Source organism: Cucumis sativus, chromosome 2 (assembly GCF_000004075.3).
Source record: "Cucumis sativus cultivar 9930 chromosome 2, Cucumber_9930_V3, whole genome shotgun sequence".
In the NCBI taxonomy this organism is placed as follows: Eukaryota; Viridiplantae; Streptophyta; class Magnoliopsida; order Cucurbitales; family Cucurbitaceae; genus Cucumis; species Cucumis sativus.
Window position 1 is genome coordinate 9,230,240 of NC_026656.2, and position 16,232 is coordinate 9,246,471.

General features: G+C 36.2%; 1 protein-coding gene across 3 annotated transcripts in view; it reads right to left on the minus strand.

Annotated features, from left to right (window-relative positions):
• Positions 1-16,232, minus strand: part of LOC101208548 (nuclear pore complex protein NUP160) — a 52,421-nt gene that overhangs the window by 10,769 nt on the left and 25,420 nt on the right. For all 3 annotated transcript variants that reach the window (XM_011650807.2, XM_011650805.2, XM_011650804.2), the window contains exons 11-17: positions 15,998-16,190; positions 15,164-15,732; positions 6,894-7,056; positions 6,211-6,485; positions 5,146-5,333; positions 4,710-4,786; positions 4,219-4,565 (exon numbers count right to left, since the gene is read on the minus strand). In XM_011650807.2, the coding sequence (XP_011649109.1) occupies positions 4,219-4,565; positions 4,710-4,786; positions 5,146-5,333; positions 6,211-6,485; positions 6,894-7,056; positions 15,164-15,732; positions 15,998-16,190 (1,812 nt within the window). The remainder of the gene's footprint in view (positions 1-4,218; positions 4,566-4,709; positions 4,787-5,145; positions 5,334-6,210; positions 6,486-6,893; positions 7,057-15,163; positions 15,733-15,997; positions 16,191-16,232) is intronic.

Here is a 16,232-nt window from a genome sequence, read left to right on the forward strand (position 1 = left end):
TGAGAGTCCCACATTGGAAAAACCAAGGGGACTCATACTCCATATAAGGTAGATGGGCTACTCCTCTCATTGCCAATTGGTTTTGAGATGGAACCCCATACTACCAAATTTAACACAACCTACATGACTTTACAACATTTAGGTGTCAAGTAAACTTATAGGATATTAAATCCTATGTAGGCGGCCACCATGGAATCAGGATCGAACCCATGCCCTCTTACCCTTTTATCAAACACATGCTTTATTTTAAAAAAAACGAAAAACAAGCTTCTCGTTGATAAAAAGAAAACAGAATAAAGTTTGAATTACACGAGACATACAAGAATATGAAAGAACAACCCCAAAAGCAGCAACACCAAGACCAGAAAAAACTAACGAAACCAATCAACAAACTAAACAAAAAAAAAAAAACAATACAGTTCAAAATTTGAAACAAAAACCAATCTAAAGGAACTTAAACAGCTGCAGCCCAAAACATCCAATGCTTCAAAAAGATTTGACCAAGGCTTTAAGGACATCAGCCACGAAAGATAACTCTCTAATCAACAAAAACTTATAACTTAAATTCAAAATGAAATGAATGAGCTTGGATAACCGAACCAAACCACAAACTTGAAAAACTTCATGTTTTCTTGGACAGCTTCAAACCGAAATAAAATAAAATTTCAAACCAACATATTCAAAGACCATAATAAGGAGCATGATCAACCAGAACTAAACCACAATCTTCAACTATGGACCTCAGATATGCTGGAATTTCAGAATGAGGCAAAGGCAATCCACAAAAACCGACCACTTTTGAATTCCAATTCTCTTTCTCATGAAACAGGGCAGTCATCAAATCCCCTCCCAAGTTGTCAATTAGCTCAGGTGACTCTTGAACTAAAAGAACTTTATTGAAGACAATACCCTCACTGCTTACACTGAAATGAAAACCAATGCCGAATTCAAAACCTCTTTTCATGCATGAAGTTGAAGAACTAAGGGAACCTTTTAGAAATTGAACCTCCAGGTTATGATTAACCCATGAGGGTTCTTTTCCAATCCTTAATCAAAATGGTTGTTGGTGACAAATACAAATTGTTTTCGACTTCAATTGGTGAAACCAAAATCTGAGTTTCTATGAAATGATTCTCTACCACAAAATGAGGGCAGAGGTCTTTATTTATAGAGGGAACTGAGTACAAGATGTAGGAAAATTAGTGAATTGACATAACTATCCTTTACAACTAACTTTCTAAACTAACTCTCTTTCAACTTTACAAATATAACTCTCGGTACACCATCAATGTATGCTTTTTTAAAGAAAATAGAACTTTTCACGTTTCCGTTGAAATAATGGAAAGAGACTAATTCAACTTCAATGTATGTTGTTGAACAATCAACCAAATTTAATGTTTACGAAGAAATACTAACAAGACCTCTAAAGTATTTCCAAAATCCCTCACATGTATTTCTTTTTAAAAAGTAGAAATAATACTTGGCATTGAAAAAAAAATGAAAGAATACAAAGGCATACAAAAAACAAGCCCACAAAAAAGTAACTCTCTCTAAGAAAGGGACTCCAACCATACAAAATAGAATCTATCGTATGTGAGGCCCTAGACACAAAAGCATATTGAGGGGTAGAAAGGGCATCGGTACATCTGACAGTTAGTTAGAGGTAGTAGAACGCATTTCTATGGGTATGGCTAGTAGGGAATGTAAAGGAGAAAGCAAGGGAAGAAGGGAGCACAAAGAGTTTTGGATTAGAACTAAAGAAGGAGAGGTCCCCACGATCTCCTTTACATTCAATAAAGATGGTTTTGAATGATTTATCTGCTCATTATAACCCTAATTCCAATAAACTAAGATCCTGCGGCTATGGTATGAATACTGGAACTTTATGTTTTGACATAAAAGTGGATCAAGTTCAAGTAAATAGCCAAAACGTTTTATAGTATACGAATAAGATTGGGTACTTTATTGTTGGGACACTATGGACACCATAGATGCGACCAACTACGTGGAGACATGCAAGTGAGGACATCCTATATAATGAGTTTGCATAAGACTGAACCACATAATTGTCACTTCGACTTTATAACATTGTATATGGTTTAAAACTAACTATTTCAACTTCGATAACCTAGGTAACTCGATCTTAATTCTAAGCGAATTATGAACTCTTGTTTGTTTAGGACTATCCTTAGATCTGCATGGGTGAGAGGCGTCCAAAAGTGTTGCTCAATAAACCGCCCATTTCAAGGGCAAGACCGAGTAGATAGTTCCATAGAGTGCATTGCAAGAAGGAATTCACTCATAACAACTTCTTGGAATAGTAGAGAGGTTGTCCCTTTAAGTGTTGACTCCGGATCTTGAGCAAGAGGCTAGGGAACCTAAGAAATTGGACCACAAACCAATTGTTCATTAGAGGATCAAGGGAACCTAAGGAACAAGAGGTAATTATAAGGGTAAAATGATAATTTTGACACAACTGTAATTACGAACCTATAAAGGATTGACTTACTAATCATGGTTATATCAAGTGAATAGAAATATATCTACAATGAGGAAAGTGCAACTACTAGAATTTAGAGGAGTGTCTGAGTAGTTAAGAAATGTTGGTTAACTAGGTTAACAAGTTTAGCCGAGTAATCTCAAATCATTGGAGCTCATGATCGGTAGGTCTATTAGGTCTCCCTAATAGCTCATATCAGAACATACCTTATAATAGTGTGATGAATAAATTTGAAGTGTACGAATTATTTTTTCTAGTAAAGTGTTCAATACATTCAATATACTTTACGACTTAGCACGATGATTTAAATATCAGGATTTTGACTATAGATTCATATGGTTGGGGTTGGTAAATTTAATATTTTATATTAAATGAATATAATTAATTAAATTGTTTAATTAATTATTTAAAGTTAAATTAAATTGTTTAATTAATAATTAATTTTATTGATTGATATGAATTAATTAATGAAGTAAAATTTGGAATTTTGACTTTTAGAAGTCAATAGTCAAATGTTGAATATATTTTAGTGGAAATATCCAAATTTTAGTGATTTATGAGCGAGCATCTTGCTTACAAGGTATTTACTCCAAAATTGACCAACAAATCCTACTTAATTTTTTGAGATTGAGTATCAATCTCACAAGGAATTTGATTGCACTGGTGTTTTCTTTAAAATGAAGGGATTGATGAGATCAACTTTGGTTGGATTTTTTTGGGAAAAATCTAAACATTTGAAAAAAAGAGAAGCTCAAACTCTCTCCAATTTCTCTCAAAATTCATTACTCACCGGATCACACGCTCCCGTTCTAAGGTCGGAGAATAGTCAAGCAGACTACCGGTGGTCCACGAAGTGTTCGTGATCAGTACCGTGGAGATTTCAGCTTCAATTTCGAGCTACAACAAGTGTTCTAACTCTGTTTTTCAGTTTATGGAGCATGCATGCTAATTCTCTAAAATTGAAGCCTTTAGAGTGTTTTTTATCCAAATCACTTCTGCTTGCATGTTTCTGTGTCTGTCACTTTACAGGGATTAACAGGAACACAGCGACAATCAACTGATTCAAAAGCATGACTGCTGTTCGGTCAGCATCGATCGCGTTTCTTTCCTTTCATTGTTACATTCCATATTTTAAGAAATAAACATGAATTCCATCCTCTATATTGCTTTGTTCCTTCCTCGAGAATTTTTTCATGAACTTACAAGTCATTGTCAGGTCAATACAGAACAGCGTACTACGCTCCCAACATGAAACTGACAATAAATTATATATACTAAAGGATAATTAGAGCTAATGGGTGACAAAAGTTGCCGATAATTAGTTTGTTTAACAAGAGATCTAAATTATAAAATAAATAGAAGTTGTTGTAAGTTTTCAATTTGTCCTTGAGTTCTCTATTTAGTGGGGGGTGTATTAGCCTATTTAGCTGTTTTGAAGGCCATCTTTCCTGCGTAAGTTGTTGATGCTCATGAATAAATTTTCATTTCATTCATGGATAGTTGTCCCTTTAAAAGGACAATAAAAGACAATAAAAGAAATCATATGTTCCCATTACAGTTAAACCTACTAAAAGAAATTATGTTTTTCAACGTTATAACCAACAAGGCAGATGAAGTCAACCGGCCAAACACGATAGTATCTGGAATATGAATTCTTAGTATTCACGAATTCAAGGAGACATAGGATCAATGTTGCTCAAAGGAAATAGAGAACAAACCTTAATGGCATCGCATTCATAAAGGACTATTATGAAACGCCTTAAGCAGATATATTTGCTCTCCTCATCTGGATTTGAAATGATTGCACAATACGCATCATAGAGTTGATGTAGATCCAACGCAAATTTGAAGACATTTGCCCAAAGCCGTCCTTGGACTGTAATGGCAGATTCATTGAAAGGAAGTCTGCCACAATAATCGTCTTTTGGACTTACAGCTTCTTCCACCAGCTCAAGTGCAGCAAGAGCAAACTCAAAAGCTCCTTTGCTGATATTGTACTGCTCAAACAATTGCATAGACCACTGATAATAATGGAATTTCCATGCGATACTTGATACACAACCACCTGGAAAAAAGTGGGGTGAGATGGGTGAATAAATACACGACTAAATTAGTTGTTCCATAAAAAACTTTTAAATGAAGAGGCTCGTTTCCTTTTAAAAAAAAAGATGACTTTTAAAAGTATTTCAATTTTATTTCATGAACTTACTAGACTCAACAGAAGAAAATCCCACTTCATGAGGCAAACTCTGCAAAGCCTGAAAAGATCTGTTTCCAGATGAAGCTCTGCATAGAACAACCACAAAAAAAGATCATCTTTGCAATAAATGAATATATTAATTTCATAGTTTGCAAAAGTAAAAAATAAAATAAAAAAGAAAGTAAATAGGAGAAAATTCTATAGATTACAAACGTAGCTTGAAAAGAAACAAAACAAAACAAAAAGAAACAAAAAAGTAATATTCAACTATAAAATAGAAATCAGGTGATGCAATTTCTCTCGAGGAAAATAACAGCCATGGGCATGCAGTTGTGCATGGAAGTTAATTAAAACCAACACCTGAATAAACTGAAGTAACTGCATATAGCTTCTACGACACAGAAGTATTTGAAATGAACATAGAATTCTTAGCCACATATTATACCTGAAGAAACTGCATATAGCTTCGTGAACCTTCCTCTCTTTCAGTGGTCCGTGCAACTTATAATGTGCCTGACCAAGTTGACAGCAACCAAGAAGGTGATGCATTATAGACCATCCACCATCCACATCTTGCATACAGTGGGATGTCTTCTCGTTTTGTGATTGAGACTTCACGACGCTGAGCAGGTACTTTTTTTTTTTAAGAGGAAGGGAGCAGTAAAAAGTAAAACTATATAAGAATGGAAAGGGATCGAAGAGTACAAAGGAAAAAAAAGAATAAAACATCCTTCTAGATTCTGGAACAAATTAGAGACGTTTAAAAATAAAACATCTTTAGGTTGTATTTTCTTTTCTTGAACAATTTATTTATTTTTTGGTCTTTGGCTGGTTTTGTAATTAAACTTTTATTTAACAAAAACAAAACTTTTCATTGATGTAATGAAAAGAGACTAGCAATCATTGTTCCACTTCCATGAAATGAGTGTCACTTTTCACCACTTCCATGAAATGAGTGTTTCCGTTTCAAACAAAAAATAAGAATAATATTATTCCACTTAATAATTAGCAAACATTATCAAAGATGAAAGTCCCCCAAAAAATCCAAAGTTGTTCGTTGGTCTTCAACCCCACACAATATGTCAATATCAGCACCGCACAGTCAACAGTATATACAAGGTCCCAGCTATGACTTTCTTAACAAACTCGTGAGTTCATTTAGGCAAGCTTGTGAGGATATTATCTATCTTATTATTGCTGCCTCCACAACTACAAGCTTATGGATCAATCGTTTTAGAAAATCGAGTGTGGTAGGATTTAACATTGCATCAAACTTTCCCTGTTACATCTCTTTGACAATAAGAGATTCAATCTAAGAATCTGACATTTGAGAAACATTCCCTTTGAGAAGTTATGCTTTCTTCACATTAGTTAATGACACGTGGGGTGCTTTTTTTATGGGTAAATAAAATCAACATGAAAAAGGCTGTGATGGATTAAATAATTAGAAAAACAAGAGCAAATGACAAAAGGAGTAGGGTTCAAGTGTGGTGAATGGCAGAATGTGAACCTCAACAGCATCATATTGGCCATGCCTCAGCAGTACCACAGCAAGCTCAGTTGAAGTATTTAAAAAGGCCGAAGGTTCTCTACTGCTCCCCCAAATAATCCAGCTAGTAAAATTTTGCGTTGCAAGAACAATGTCCTGTGGATTGAGAAGACATTTGGTAGACAGGTAGACAGGCCCTTCAGTTGAAGAATTCATCTTTAACAGAAGTAAAGAAGCCAATGTAAAGTCACATTTTCCAAGCTTCCCCTTCCATATTTCTTTACCTCCATAAGTATCTGTAACAGGATGAACATTAAAAAATAATAAATATATGACAAAAACTAGAACAATGATATCATTTCAAAAAACAGCAGCATTTAAATTTACACCCAGAATTACAATTTCAACATCATTTCAATGTCAGATTTATCTACATTAGGTTTTTAAAGTCGTAACTTGAAAGCTAGTGATAATATGATGCAATCAGATGCCAGATGCCACATTAATTTTCTCCTACAATGATATTTGGGTGTGAGCAGTGTAATAGAAATAACGAAAGAAGATGAAATGTGCTCTTAAAGTTTTATTAGTGCTTTCTTTAAAATGCATAGTAGAGTAAGAACACAAACTCTTCAACGGCAGGCAAGAAATACTGAAATAAAATGCTCAGATGATAATACCAGCAACAACCACCTTACACCTACCAATTTGTAACAGTGAAAGTTGAGAACTAAAATCCTCAACTGCAGCTGACTCAGATGGCGTGATAGCAAGGAAATTAATAATGTGCCACTCACAAATAATTTCCTCAATCATTGGAATTAACTCAAGTTTTACTCTCGATGTGTCATCATGGAGTAAACCAATCTGCATGCAAAGCAGACCACTCAAATATGCAATGTAACAGATTGATGGTAAAATGTTCTTACAGATAACAAGTTATAGAAATACAGGATCTTGCTTAACGATCAATTCAAAGGAAATGCAAAGTAGACCACTCAAACATTCAATTGAACAAAATAGAAGCATCGTAAAATGTTCTTAAGGATAACACAATTTCTGAAAACAATATCATGCTTGAAACTTACCATTAGATGGACAATAGAAATCTCATACCCAACTATCAATTGGAAGGAATTACTGTTATTTGGTAATGCAACTTCTTTTAATAAAAGGAAACTGGCCTCTTATACAAGGAGCGAAAATAAAGAAACCAAAGGATTAGTAGGTGCACTCGGACAACTCAACTTGGTTGACACCCCTTAGTACCCTCATCACTTCTAACAACAATTACAGCCCAAGATACATGATAAAAAATTTACAAGAAGGCAGCAGACAGAAACTGGAAACAGGATAACCAATATAAACTATGAGACAAAACAACAGTGAGAATGAGGCATGAAGATGGTGGCTTCTGATGATCTGGAGAAGTTGAGGCAAAAGACTTTCAAAAACGACTGCAAAAAACACGACGCATGAAGAAGGTGGCTTCGAAGGATTTGGAGAAGTGAAGGCCCGCCAGTTAAGACTGATTTCTTGGATGGAGAGAGCTTCAAAATCTTTGCATAAAGTACACCGAACTGCAGGATACCAATTGGCTATCTTAAAACAGTCTAACCAGCTTGACAAGTTAAATCTTCTCCATTTATTTAACTCACTGCACTTTAACAATTATTGACTGCCAAAAGGAAGCTTGTCTCGGGCAGTCCCTCAAAAGAAGCCCAAAATATAAAAAGGCATATTTTCCACGGTGCACCCCATCTTTTCAGCCATATACCTCAGCTCATCCTCTTCCACATTAACTTGCACAAGGTTGACTTATTTTTTCGACTAGTCTCACGGGATAACCCGCCTAACCCTACAACATTTGGAAGTCAAGGAAACTTGTAGGAAATTGATTCCTAGGTAGGTGCTCTTAGTTAGTAATTGAGACGAAGACAAAACTGTTAAATTATTATTAAAGCCTTAAGAAAATTTATTTTTTACTTCTTTAATGTAGTTCTACTACTGTAAACATATTCATGTCTGGACAAGTAAAAAGGTAAGTTCTCTCTCTCCTCTCTCCTCTCTCCTTCATCCTTCATCCTCCATCCTCCATCCTCCATCCTCCATCCTCCATCCTCCATCCTCCTTCTATCCTCTTTCCTTCTAGCTGCCAGCGATTTCATCCAAATATGGAGCTAGTCAGCTGCAAAGTCCTTGAGTCTCATTATTTTACTTGGAAAGAGGGAAATTAAATTCACATTGAAGATGTGGAAGCTTGTAAAATCTTGTCAGTCTCCGGATTTCATCTAGAATGGTTGTTGAAGGCAGTCTCAGAATTATTAAGAGGGCCAAAGGACAAGTTTTTTAAAAGCTGGATGAAGTGGATAGAGGTAGATTGAAAGTTTAAAATTTTAAAACAAAGATTGGCTGGGTATTAAGCTGTGACTTTTGGCCTTCATCAGGAAGGCATTCTAATACAAGGGTGCTTAGGGGAAAACAAACACGGATGGAGATCCTTTCTAAATATGATGGACAATTTCTGTTCAAGGGAGGAATATGTCAAATGGTTTTCTAGAAATGACTTGAAGCACATGCCACTTTTATGGGAAGCAACCTGAGTTATGCAGAAAAAATCAAACAAAAAAAGTGCAATGCTTCTGTCACAAAGAAAGCTTCAGGGGAATGCAGTAGTCTTGTAGTGCTAGCCGATAAAAAAGTAGCAGAGATTTCCCCTTTCCCTCCCCAGATTTGAATACTAGAAAGCAGAAGCAATGGGTAATTAGGTCCTAAAGTTATCGCAACCAATTTTGAAAACACCTTTGGATCATTACTAAGCTCTTTGCCTTCGACGATTGGAGAAAAAATCGAAAAATGTTAGAAAACTATTTCCAAGCAAAGATAGTTATTAATCCTTTATTCGATGAGAGTGTTCTCATCAGTCTTGAGTCTTGACCAAGGCTCGATAAAGGATCTCATCAGTAATGAAGGGAAATGGCAGGTGATAGGCTCTTTTCACCTAAAATTGGAAAGATCGGATAAACACAAACACAGCCGGCCGCTCACAATGAAAGGCTATGCAGGATGGCTCAAAATCAATAACCTCCCTTTCGATTACTAGAGCAAAGGAACCTTCAAGGTTACCGGGATCATTTTGGGGGACATGAAAGCATTGCCATGGACACTTTAAATTTTACCAACTGCAGTGAAGCTAGGATTCAAATTAAGTAGAATTTTTGTGGATTTGTACCTTCCACGATTGAGATTACTGATTCTAAAAGGGGAAACATTTTTTTAAACTTTGGTGACTTCAAATGTTTAAATCCTCCCTCACAGGTGGTACTCTTATGGTTAATGATTTTAAAAATTCTATTGACTTGTTAAGGTTTAGGGAGGCTTTGCAAGATGAAGGTTCATACCTCTCTTTTTTCCCCAGTTTTAAATGTCCCGAAATCCACTTTCCCACATCTTCACATAGCAAGAAATCCATTTGCAACACCTTTAGGAACCCTCAATAGCGCCAGAGAAGACAAAAGAAGCAAGAAGTCAGGCCAAAACTGCCTTAATTGGACCAGAATCCGAAAAGTCATCTTTATTGGGTTTTGTAAATCTCATTAAGGTCAATTGTCTGGTTGGTTTTGTTAGCCAGGTCAGGGAAATTATGAGTTTAGTTTTGGAATGAATATTGTCAAACCATTGAATTCTATACAGAAGCCCAACGATCTCCTCTCAAAGAACCTCAGTCGGATGCTGCAGTCCAAAGTTCTCCAAAAATGAGCATTTTAAACAGATAGTTAGAAAGAGAAAAAGAAAACAGAAAAGCACCTTTAATTAATATCATGGGTAATTATGAGTTTAGTTTTGGAACGAATATTGTCAAACCATTGAATTCTATACAGAAGCCCAACGATCTCCTCTCAAAGAACCTCAGTCGGATGCTACAGTCCAAAGTTCTCCAAAAACGAGCATTTTAAACAGATTCAGTCTAGAGTAAAGGAAAAAAAATCAACTCCCCGAAATTTTGTCTGAAATATTTCATTCGAAAGCAAACGTCATTTAACAACGCATGGACTGCTCTCCTAAAGCTTGAATCAATTGGGGCTTGTTCTCTCAAAGCCTCTATTTTGGATCCCCACCAGAAACTTAAACTCAAGTCCTCCCTTTCTGAAGATAACCCGGACCTCTTGGAGGTGTGTAGTTCCAAAGTCCAAGCCTTTGATTCTCTCAAGACGTCCGTAACTGATTCTCCTGCTCCAAAATTTTCAATTACTCGAATTTCCCGAACCCAACACAAAGGTAACATTATTACGAGGTTCCCCTTGTCTTTCTGTTGTCTCCATCAAGAAGCAGGTGTGTTTGGAGATAGACTCACCCTTCAGTGTTAGTAGAGAAAAGTCAATGGGCTTAAGGTGTCCTTCAGATGATAAGACTGATGCGGAGATTGAAGGGATGGATTTAAACATTCTATTTGAAGCTGATTGTACCCCGCTAGGCGACGCCCCTTGGTCCTCCCCGCTAAAATCCTCAAATTTTCCAAAGGAATTGGTGTCCATAGTCAAAGATTGTGGTATTATTCTAGTCTGAGCAATTTAGAAAGTATTTCCGTCACTGCAATTTGTTACTGCCACCATTGAAGGAATCTAAAATGGAAAGTTTTAATAATGCTTTTATAGAACACTTTGGAGCTCTAGGGACATTAGCTGGTTCTTTGTGGAATCGGTAGGATTTTCTGGGGGGGTTGCTTACCATGTGGGTTAGAAGCAAGATCTTTCTGGTGCTCTTTTCAGTCTTGGAATTTAGTGATTATTCCTTTCAAGATCTATGGTTTAAACTGAGCAATCTTCCTCCAAGTTTTATGATTAATCTGCTGCTGATCCTCCTGCACTTTCCACATTCCCAGGTTATGCCAGTCTGCTGGTTTTGGAAAAAACAGTCTTTTCTGTTTTTGGTTCATTGCTTGTAATGTTTTTTTCTTCAGTTTTATTTCTTACAATTTTGGCTGTTTTACACTGCTGTAAATTGTTGTACTTGGACTTTTTTTTGGTCTTTGGATTTCCATTGGGTTAAGATATTGGTGCTAGTACGGATATGCCTCCCGATCCCCTCCTCTTCTCCTCCATAGGCTTCTCTATTATTCTAACTCTATAATTCAGTAGAGAATCTACTAAATAAACACTAATATTTCCACACACACAATGGAAAAACAGAGACAGCGCTCTGCTAAACTTTATTTATGTATAGGGCAGGCCAAAAGATTACACTAGTCACAATATCAAGGAAAAGCAATAAAGGACATACCCAGCTTACCTTTCCGATAGCTGAATACCCTCTCCAGGCTACAGCAGCTGACTTGACATAAAGGATAATAAAACCTACCTACCCAATCCCGAAAAGACCTATTTATATACCTCCTTCCTTCATTCTTTCATTCCTGCCCATGGGCCCCACTTGCACGATCTCTTTCCATCATTAGTTGTTTGTCCATTTACCCTTTTGCCCCTCCTTTTATAGGTGTGAACAATTGGGGGTCTTACAAATTCTCTTCTACTTTGAGTTTTACATTAACAAAGGAGCTTGTCTCCGTTTCAAAAATCAATAAAAGAGCCTTGAGCTCAAAGTACAAGAGTATTATATTAAGAGCAAGAGAAAAGAGAAAAGTTCAATCTACAGCTACTACAAAAGCTAAAAAACAAATTCCAAACAGAAGAGATCAAGCTAAACAAAACCATAACTGTAGAAATCTAAACACAAATCATAATGCAAAATTCTCTCATAGAGAGCTAATTTGAAACCCTAAACTTGCAAGAAGATGCAGCCGGCTACCTCGAAACTTCCTTTGCCAAATTATTCCAGAATCCAAAGGAAGCTTGAAAAAGTTTTCCAATAACTCAGCATCGTGTGAAGGATTTACTTCCCCACCCATATAGAGGGAAATCCAAGTAAGACTGAAGTTGGTTCAACATTGAGGAGGAATAGATTAAACTGCTGAAGAATCAAATTAAAATAATTCCAAAATCAGCAACTATTGATTTTAAATGATCTTGTATTTTGTAAGACTAGGAACAAGAACAAGTAGCAGAAGACAAATTTGTGGATCTTGGCTCTTCCTCGCATTGAAACAGGGCATTGAAATTTGTTTCTAGAGGCTCAAAATGTTTCTGACTTTCAAGCTTGGTTGACCTATCCAAATGCCCCAATTCCTCATTACTAACTTTTTGTTCAAAGGATTGGAGGAAGGAGGATCACCAAAAAGTGGACTGCTGTCTGGTTGAGGTGACTTTCCAGCCGTAAAAGAAGGCACAGCCGGAATTTTCCTTCTTCATTAAAAGTGCCTCTACAAATTCCTTTGTCTTGTTCCTCTCAAAACTAAAGTTCTTATTCTCTCTTCTCCTTAATTGTGGCTCTTCAAATCCAACCATGTTCACACTACTTTCCTTGGGAGTCCAAATAAATCACCGTTGCTTCAGAGGAGGTATTTGGTACTGGCTAGGTTAAATTCTGCCGAGCTCCCTGTTCCCAAGCTTCAGAAGGATTTCTTGTATATGAAGGAAATTTTAGGATTGATCTTAGATATTCCACCCCCTCCGGAAAGAATGACACATCAACAAATCCTTCATCTTTCAAAGCCTAGTTTAACCAATGCAAATCAAATGGGTTTGAAAAATCCTCAAATGACAAACGGCCCTTGGTTAATGGAAGAGGAGGCACAAACTAATCAAAATCACCGAAGTGTAAGAAAAAATTCCCTCGTTGGGAGTCTGTTATTTCTAATGTAGCTGGTAAAAAATCGCATTGGTTTCTCTTTACTTGAATCTTTGCTTCGAAAACATTTAGTAGGTTAAGCATTTCAGAAGCGATATTTTCCAGTCCTCCAAAATGATCTACAACTTTGACGTATGATTGCTCCAATGATCAAGAGGGATGTTTTTTATTTTAATCCATCCTCCATAGCCTTCAATAATTGATGGTCTATTATTCTTTCTTTTGCTCCATTTCTCAAACTTTAAATGAAAAGGACCCATTACTTGCCATGACTCTTCTTTTCCAACAAACTCTTCTAGAGATCCTTCAGCCAATTTAATCAAAGCATTCTCCGCAAACAATGGATTAATGATTATTTTTTATTGAAAAAGATCCTCCAAGGTTTTCCTAATTTCCTTCCAATCATCAAACGCAAATAATCTTTGAATCCATAGATTATCGAAGTTTTCTTTTAAAACTTCCGAATTTTTAATCACTCGGTGCTGAGTTGCACTCTAAATTTATGAGGTCAGAACAGGGGAAGAAGTGCTTGGTTTTACTAAATTTGAACAGAGGATTCATTAAGCATCATTTTTCAACATAACTTGCCCTAGTGACTCAGAAGGAAGCTGTAAGGAGGTCTGGAGATGTTTTCTGTACCAAATTGAATAATCATATGCTTCATCAGGAATCTTTCCAACATTTTATGAAAGGATTTCCAACCCAGTCGAGAGACACCAGAACAAATATGGATGAAGGATAATCTTTTGTTCCTCTTTCAAGCTACATACCTCATGACCCAACCTACTTTTGACCTAAATTTTAAGTCTTTACTTCCAAAATCATCAAAACTGTTTTGAAAAAGAAAACCATTCTTAGGGCCACATAAGAATTTTGAAATCTCCTCCGAGAACCATTTGAATTGAGTGTCTGATAATGTCAAGATCTTCCAAGCTTCCACATCTTCTATATGGAAGTATTCTTTGTCGAACTAAATACAGTAAAAGGCAATAGCTACTTTGCATCTTTCTACTTCCATTATCACCAAAACCAAACTGCCACTTAAACAGGGATGGACAAGAAAAATAGGCTCTAAGGGACTTACCAGAGAAGAAGGATGAGAATACGCCGGAGGAGAAAAAGGGGCCGGATTGTGGTTAGGGACCAAAGGAAGGAAGGGAGGGGAAAGGAGAGAGGAAAGAACATTTTCCACTTTTATGCTTCGATGTCCTGTGAGATACCACCAACACTTGTGACTAATTTGTATTCCTTTGAGTTCACACTCATGACTAATATGTGTTTCCTAGAGTTCACTTTTATGGTTGATATGTGTTCCTTCATGCTCACACTTATGACTGATATGGAGTTCCTTTGGGATCACCTAAACTATTATGCTATAGGATGTACATTGCTACCCAAATAGAAAAGTTAACACGTTCATCAACCGAGCCCAGTAGTGAGCTACTCACTGAGTATTTCTATTTACAATACTAACCCATTCCTATGTTTTATTTTTCAGGCGAAGGTAAGAATAGCTAGCAAGTGACAAGAGGGGCATGTGACCGTGCCATATGGGACTAGATCGTTGCTTCCACTCTATTTCTACGTTTTCATCACTTTTAGTATGTTTTTGCATACTTTTTTGGATAGGAAGTTTCATGATTTGAACATTTGTTTTCTTTCATTTCCTTTTAAGTAGGGGACCCTGAGCTAAAGTTTTATTTATTTTTACATACTTTGTTGGATAGGTCCTTTTCCTATGTTTTTTCAATTAAAATATTCTGATACCGTATTGCTATTATTTTAAATCTTCTTTTCTTTAAGTAATGGCCCTAGTTAGAGACCTAGAAGAGTTGGGTAGTTACAAAAAGTTTCAAGGGTTATTCCATCCAAGATCTGTGGAGTGTTTCGTTGTTTCTTTTTAGTTGACCACTTTGGTTTTACTGTCCTATTGTTTTACTTTTCATTTTTTTAAAGCAAAGTTCAATAACATGAAAAGGTAAGTTCCATCATGATTGACAAATTCTTAATTTGATGATACAAGAATGACATAACTTTGGCACTCATTTACATCAATTTTTCACATATCAATGAAAAGTTTGTTTATTCTATGAAAAATGCACAAGGAAAAGAAAATGGGTCTTTTAGACAAATAAACAAAAGTCAGGCTTACTTTACACAAATAAAAAGCAGTTTTAAATCTGTCTGACATTTTTAGTAAACTGCAATATGTACGTAAAAAGAAACTAACCTGCCCACTGGCGGAGACCATATAATTTAGAAACAACAGAACATCTAACGCTGATTCAAGCATAACCTTTGAAATCTGGGAGGTTGCATGGACCAAAATGGAGGTATTGGCATCCGATGATGTTTGAGGCTGTACTTTCTGAGACATCTTTCGTGGAACAAAGTATTTAAGAAAACTTTCAATGACATCGAAAACCCTGCCCCATGTGGCACCCTTTTTGCACAAAGTATGAAGAGATAGCATCATATCAATAGAAAATTTTTGAAAATTTTTCTTATCAGCCTCTCTTTCCCAACCACAGCCAGCTTGAAGATCTGACCTTTTAACCATTACCACAGACGAGCTATATCCACTTTCCAGAATCTTCAAAATTTTACCAACAATTTCACCAAAAGGGATAATCGGTGTGCTCATTAGTGACTCATAAAATATAGCCAAAGTTGTTTTCCCCAAACGCCGGCTAATGCTAATAACACATCTCAAGACCTCAAACAAGAGTTCCGAATCTGAATCATTGCCAATCCAACCAATGTCAGGACCACCAAGTTCATCAAGTTCCCCAGAAAAACCTAGCAGATGATGACAACATGATTGTTAATCGCTTTTTGGCTCTCTTTGTATAACTCTCTTGTGCTTTGAGTTCTTATCAATAAAGAAGTTCTTGTCTCCGTTTCAAAAAAACATGATTGTTAATACATAAATAATCAAGGGGCACTAGTAGTTTTCATCAAGGGGTACATATGTAAAATGAGCTATATTGCTATCCTACTTGAAAAATAGAATTCGGAGATGAGTTTTGATTTTTGGTGTTAATGCCAAGAATCTTTGAAATACCGTCTAAAAGTTGCTCAACATTGTCCAAGCATCTAAAAAGTGATACTGAATTCCTTCTCACTAATCCCACTGCAGCCGATGTACTGTCAATAAGTATGAAAGAAGGTGCATTATCTGTGCACCAATGATGGATGTAGTGGGTACAGAAAGTTTTCCACCATAAATATATTGAAACTGGAGTTCCAGTTGCTCCCTAGCACAAAAAAGAAATAAATCACCCGTGAGTTCTCTTAAA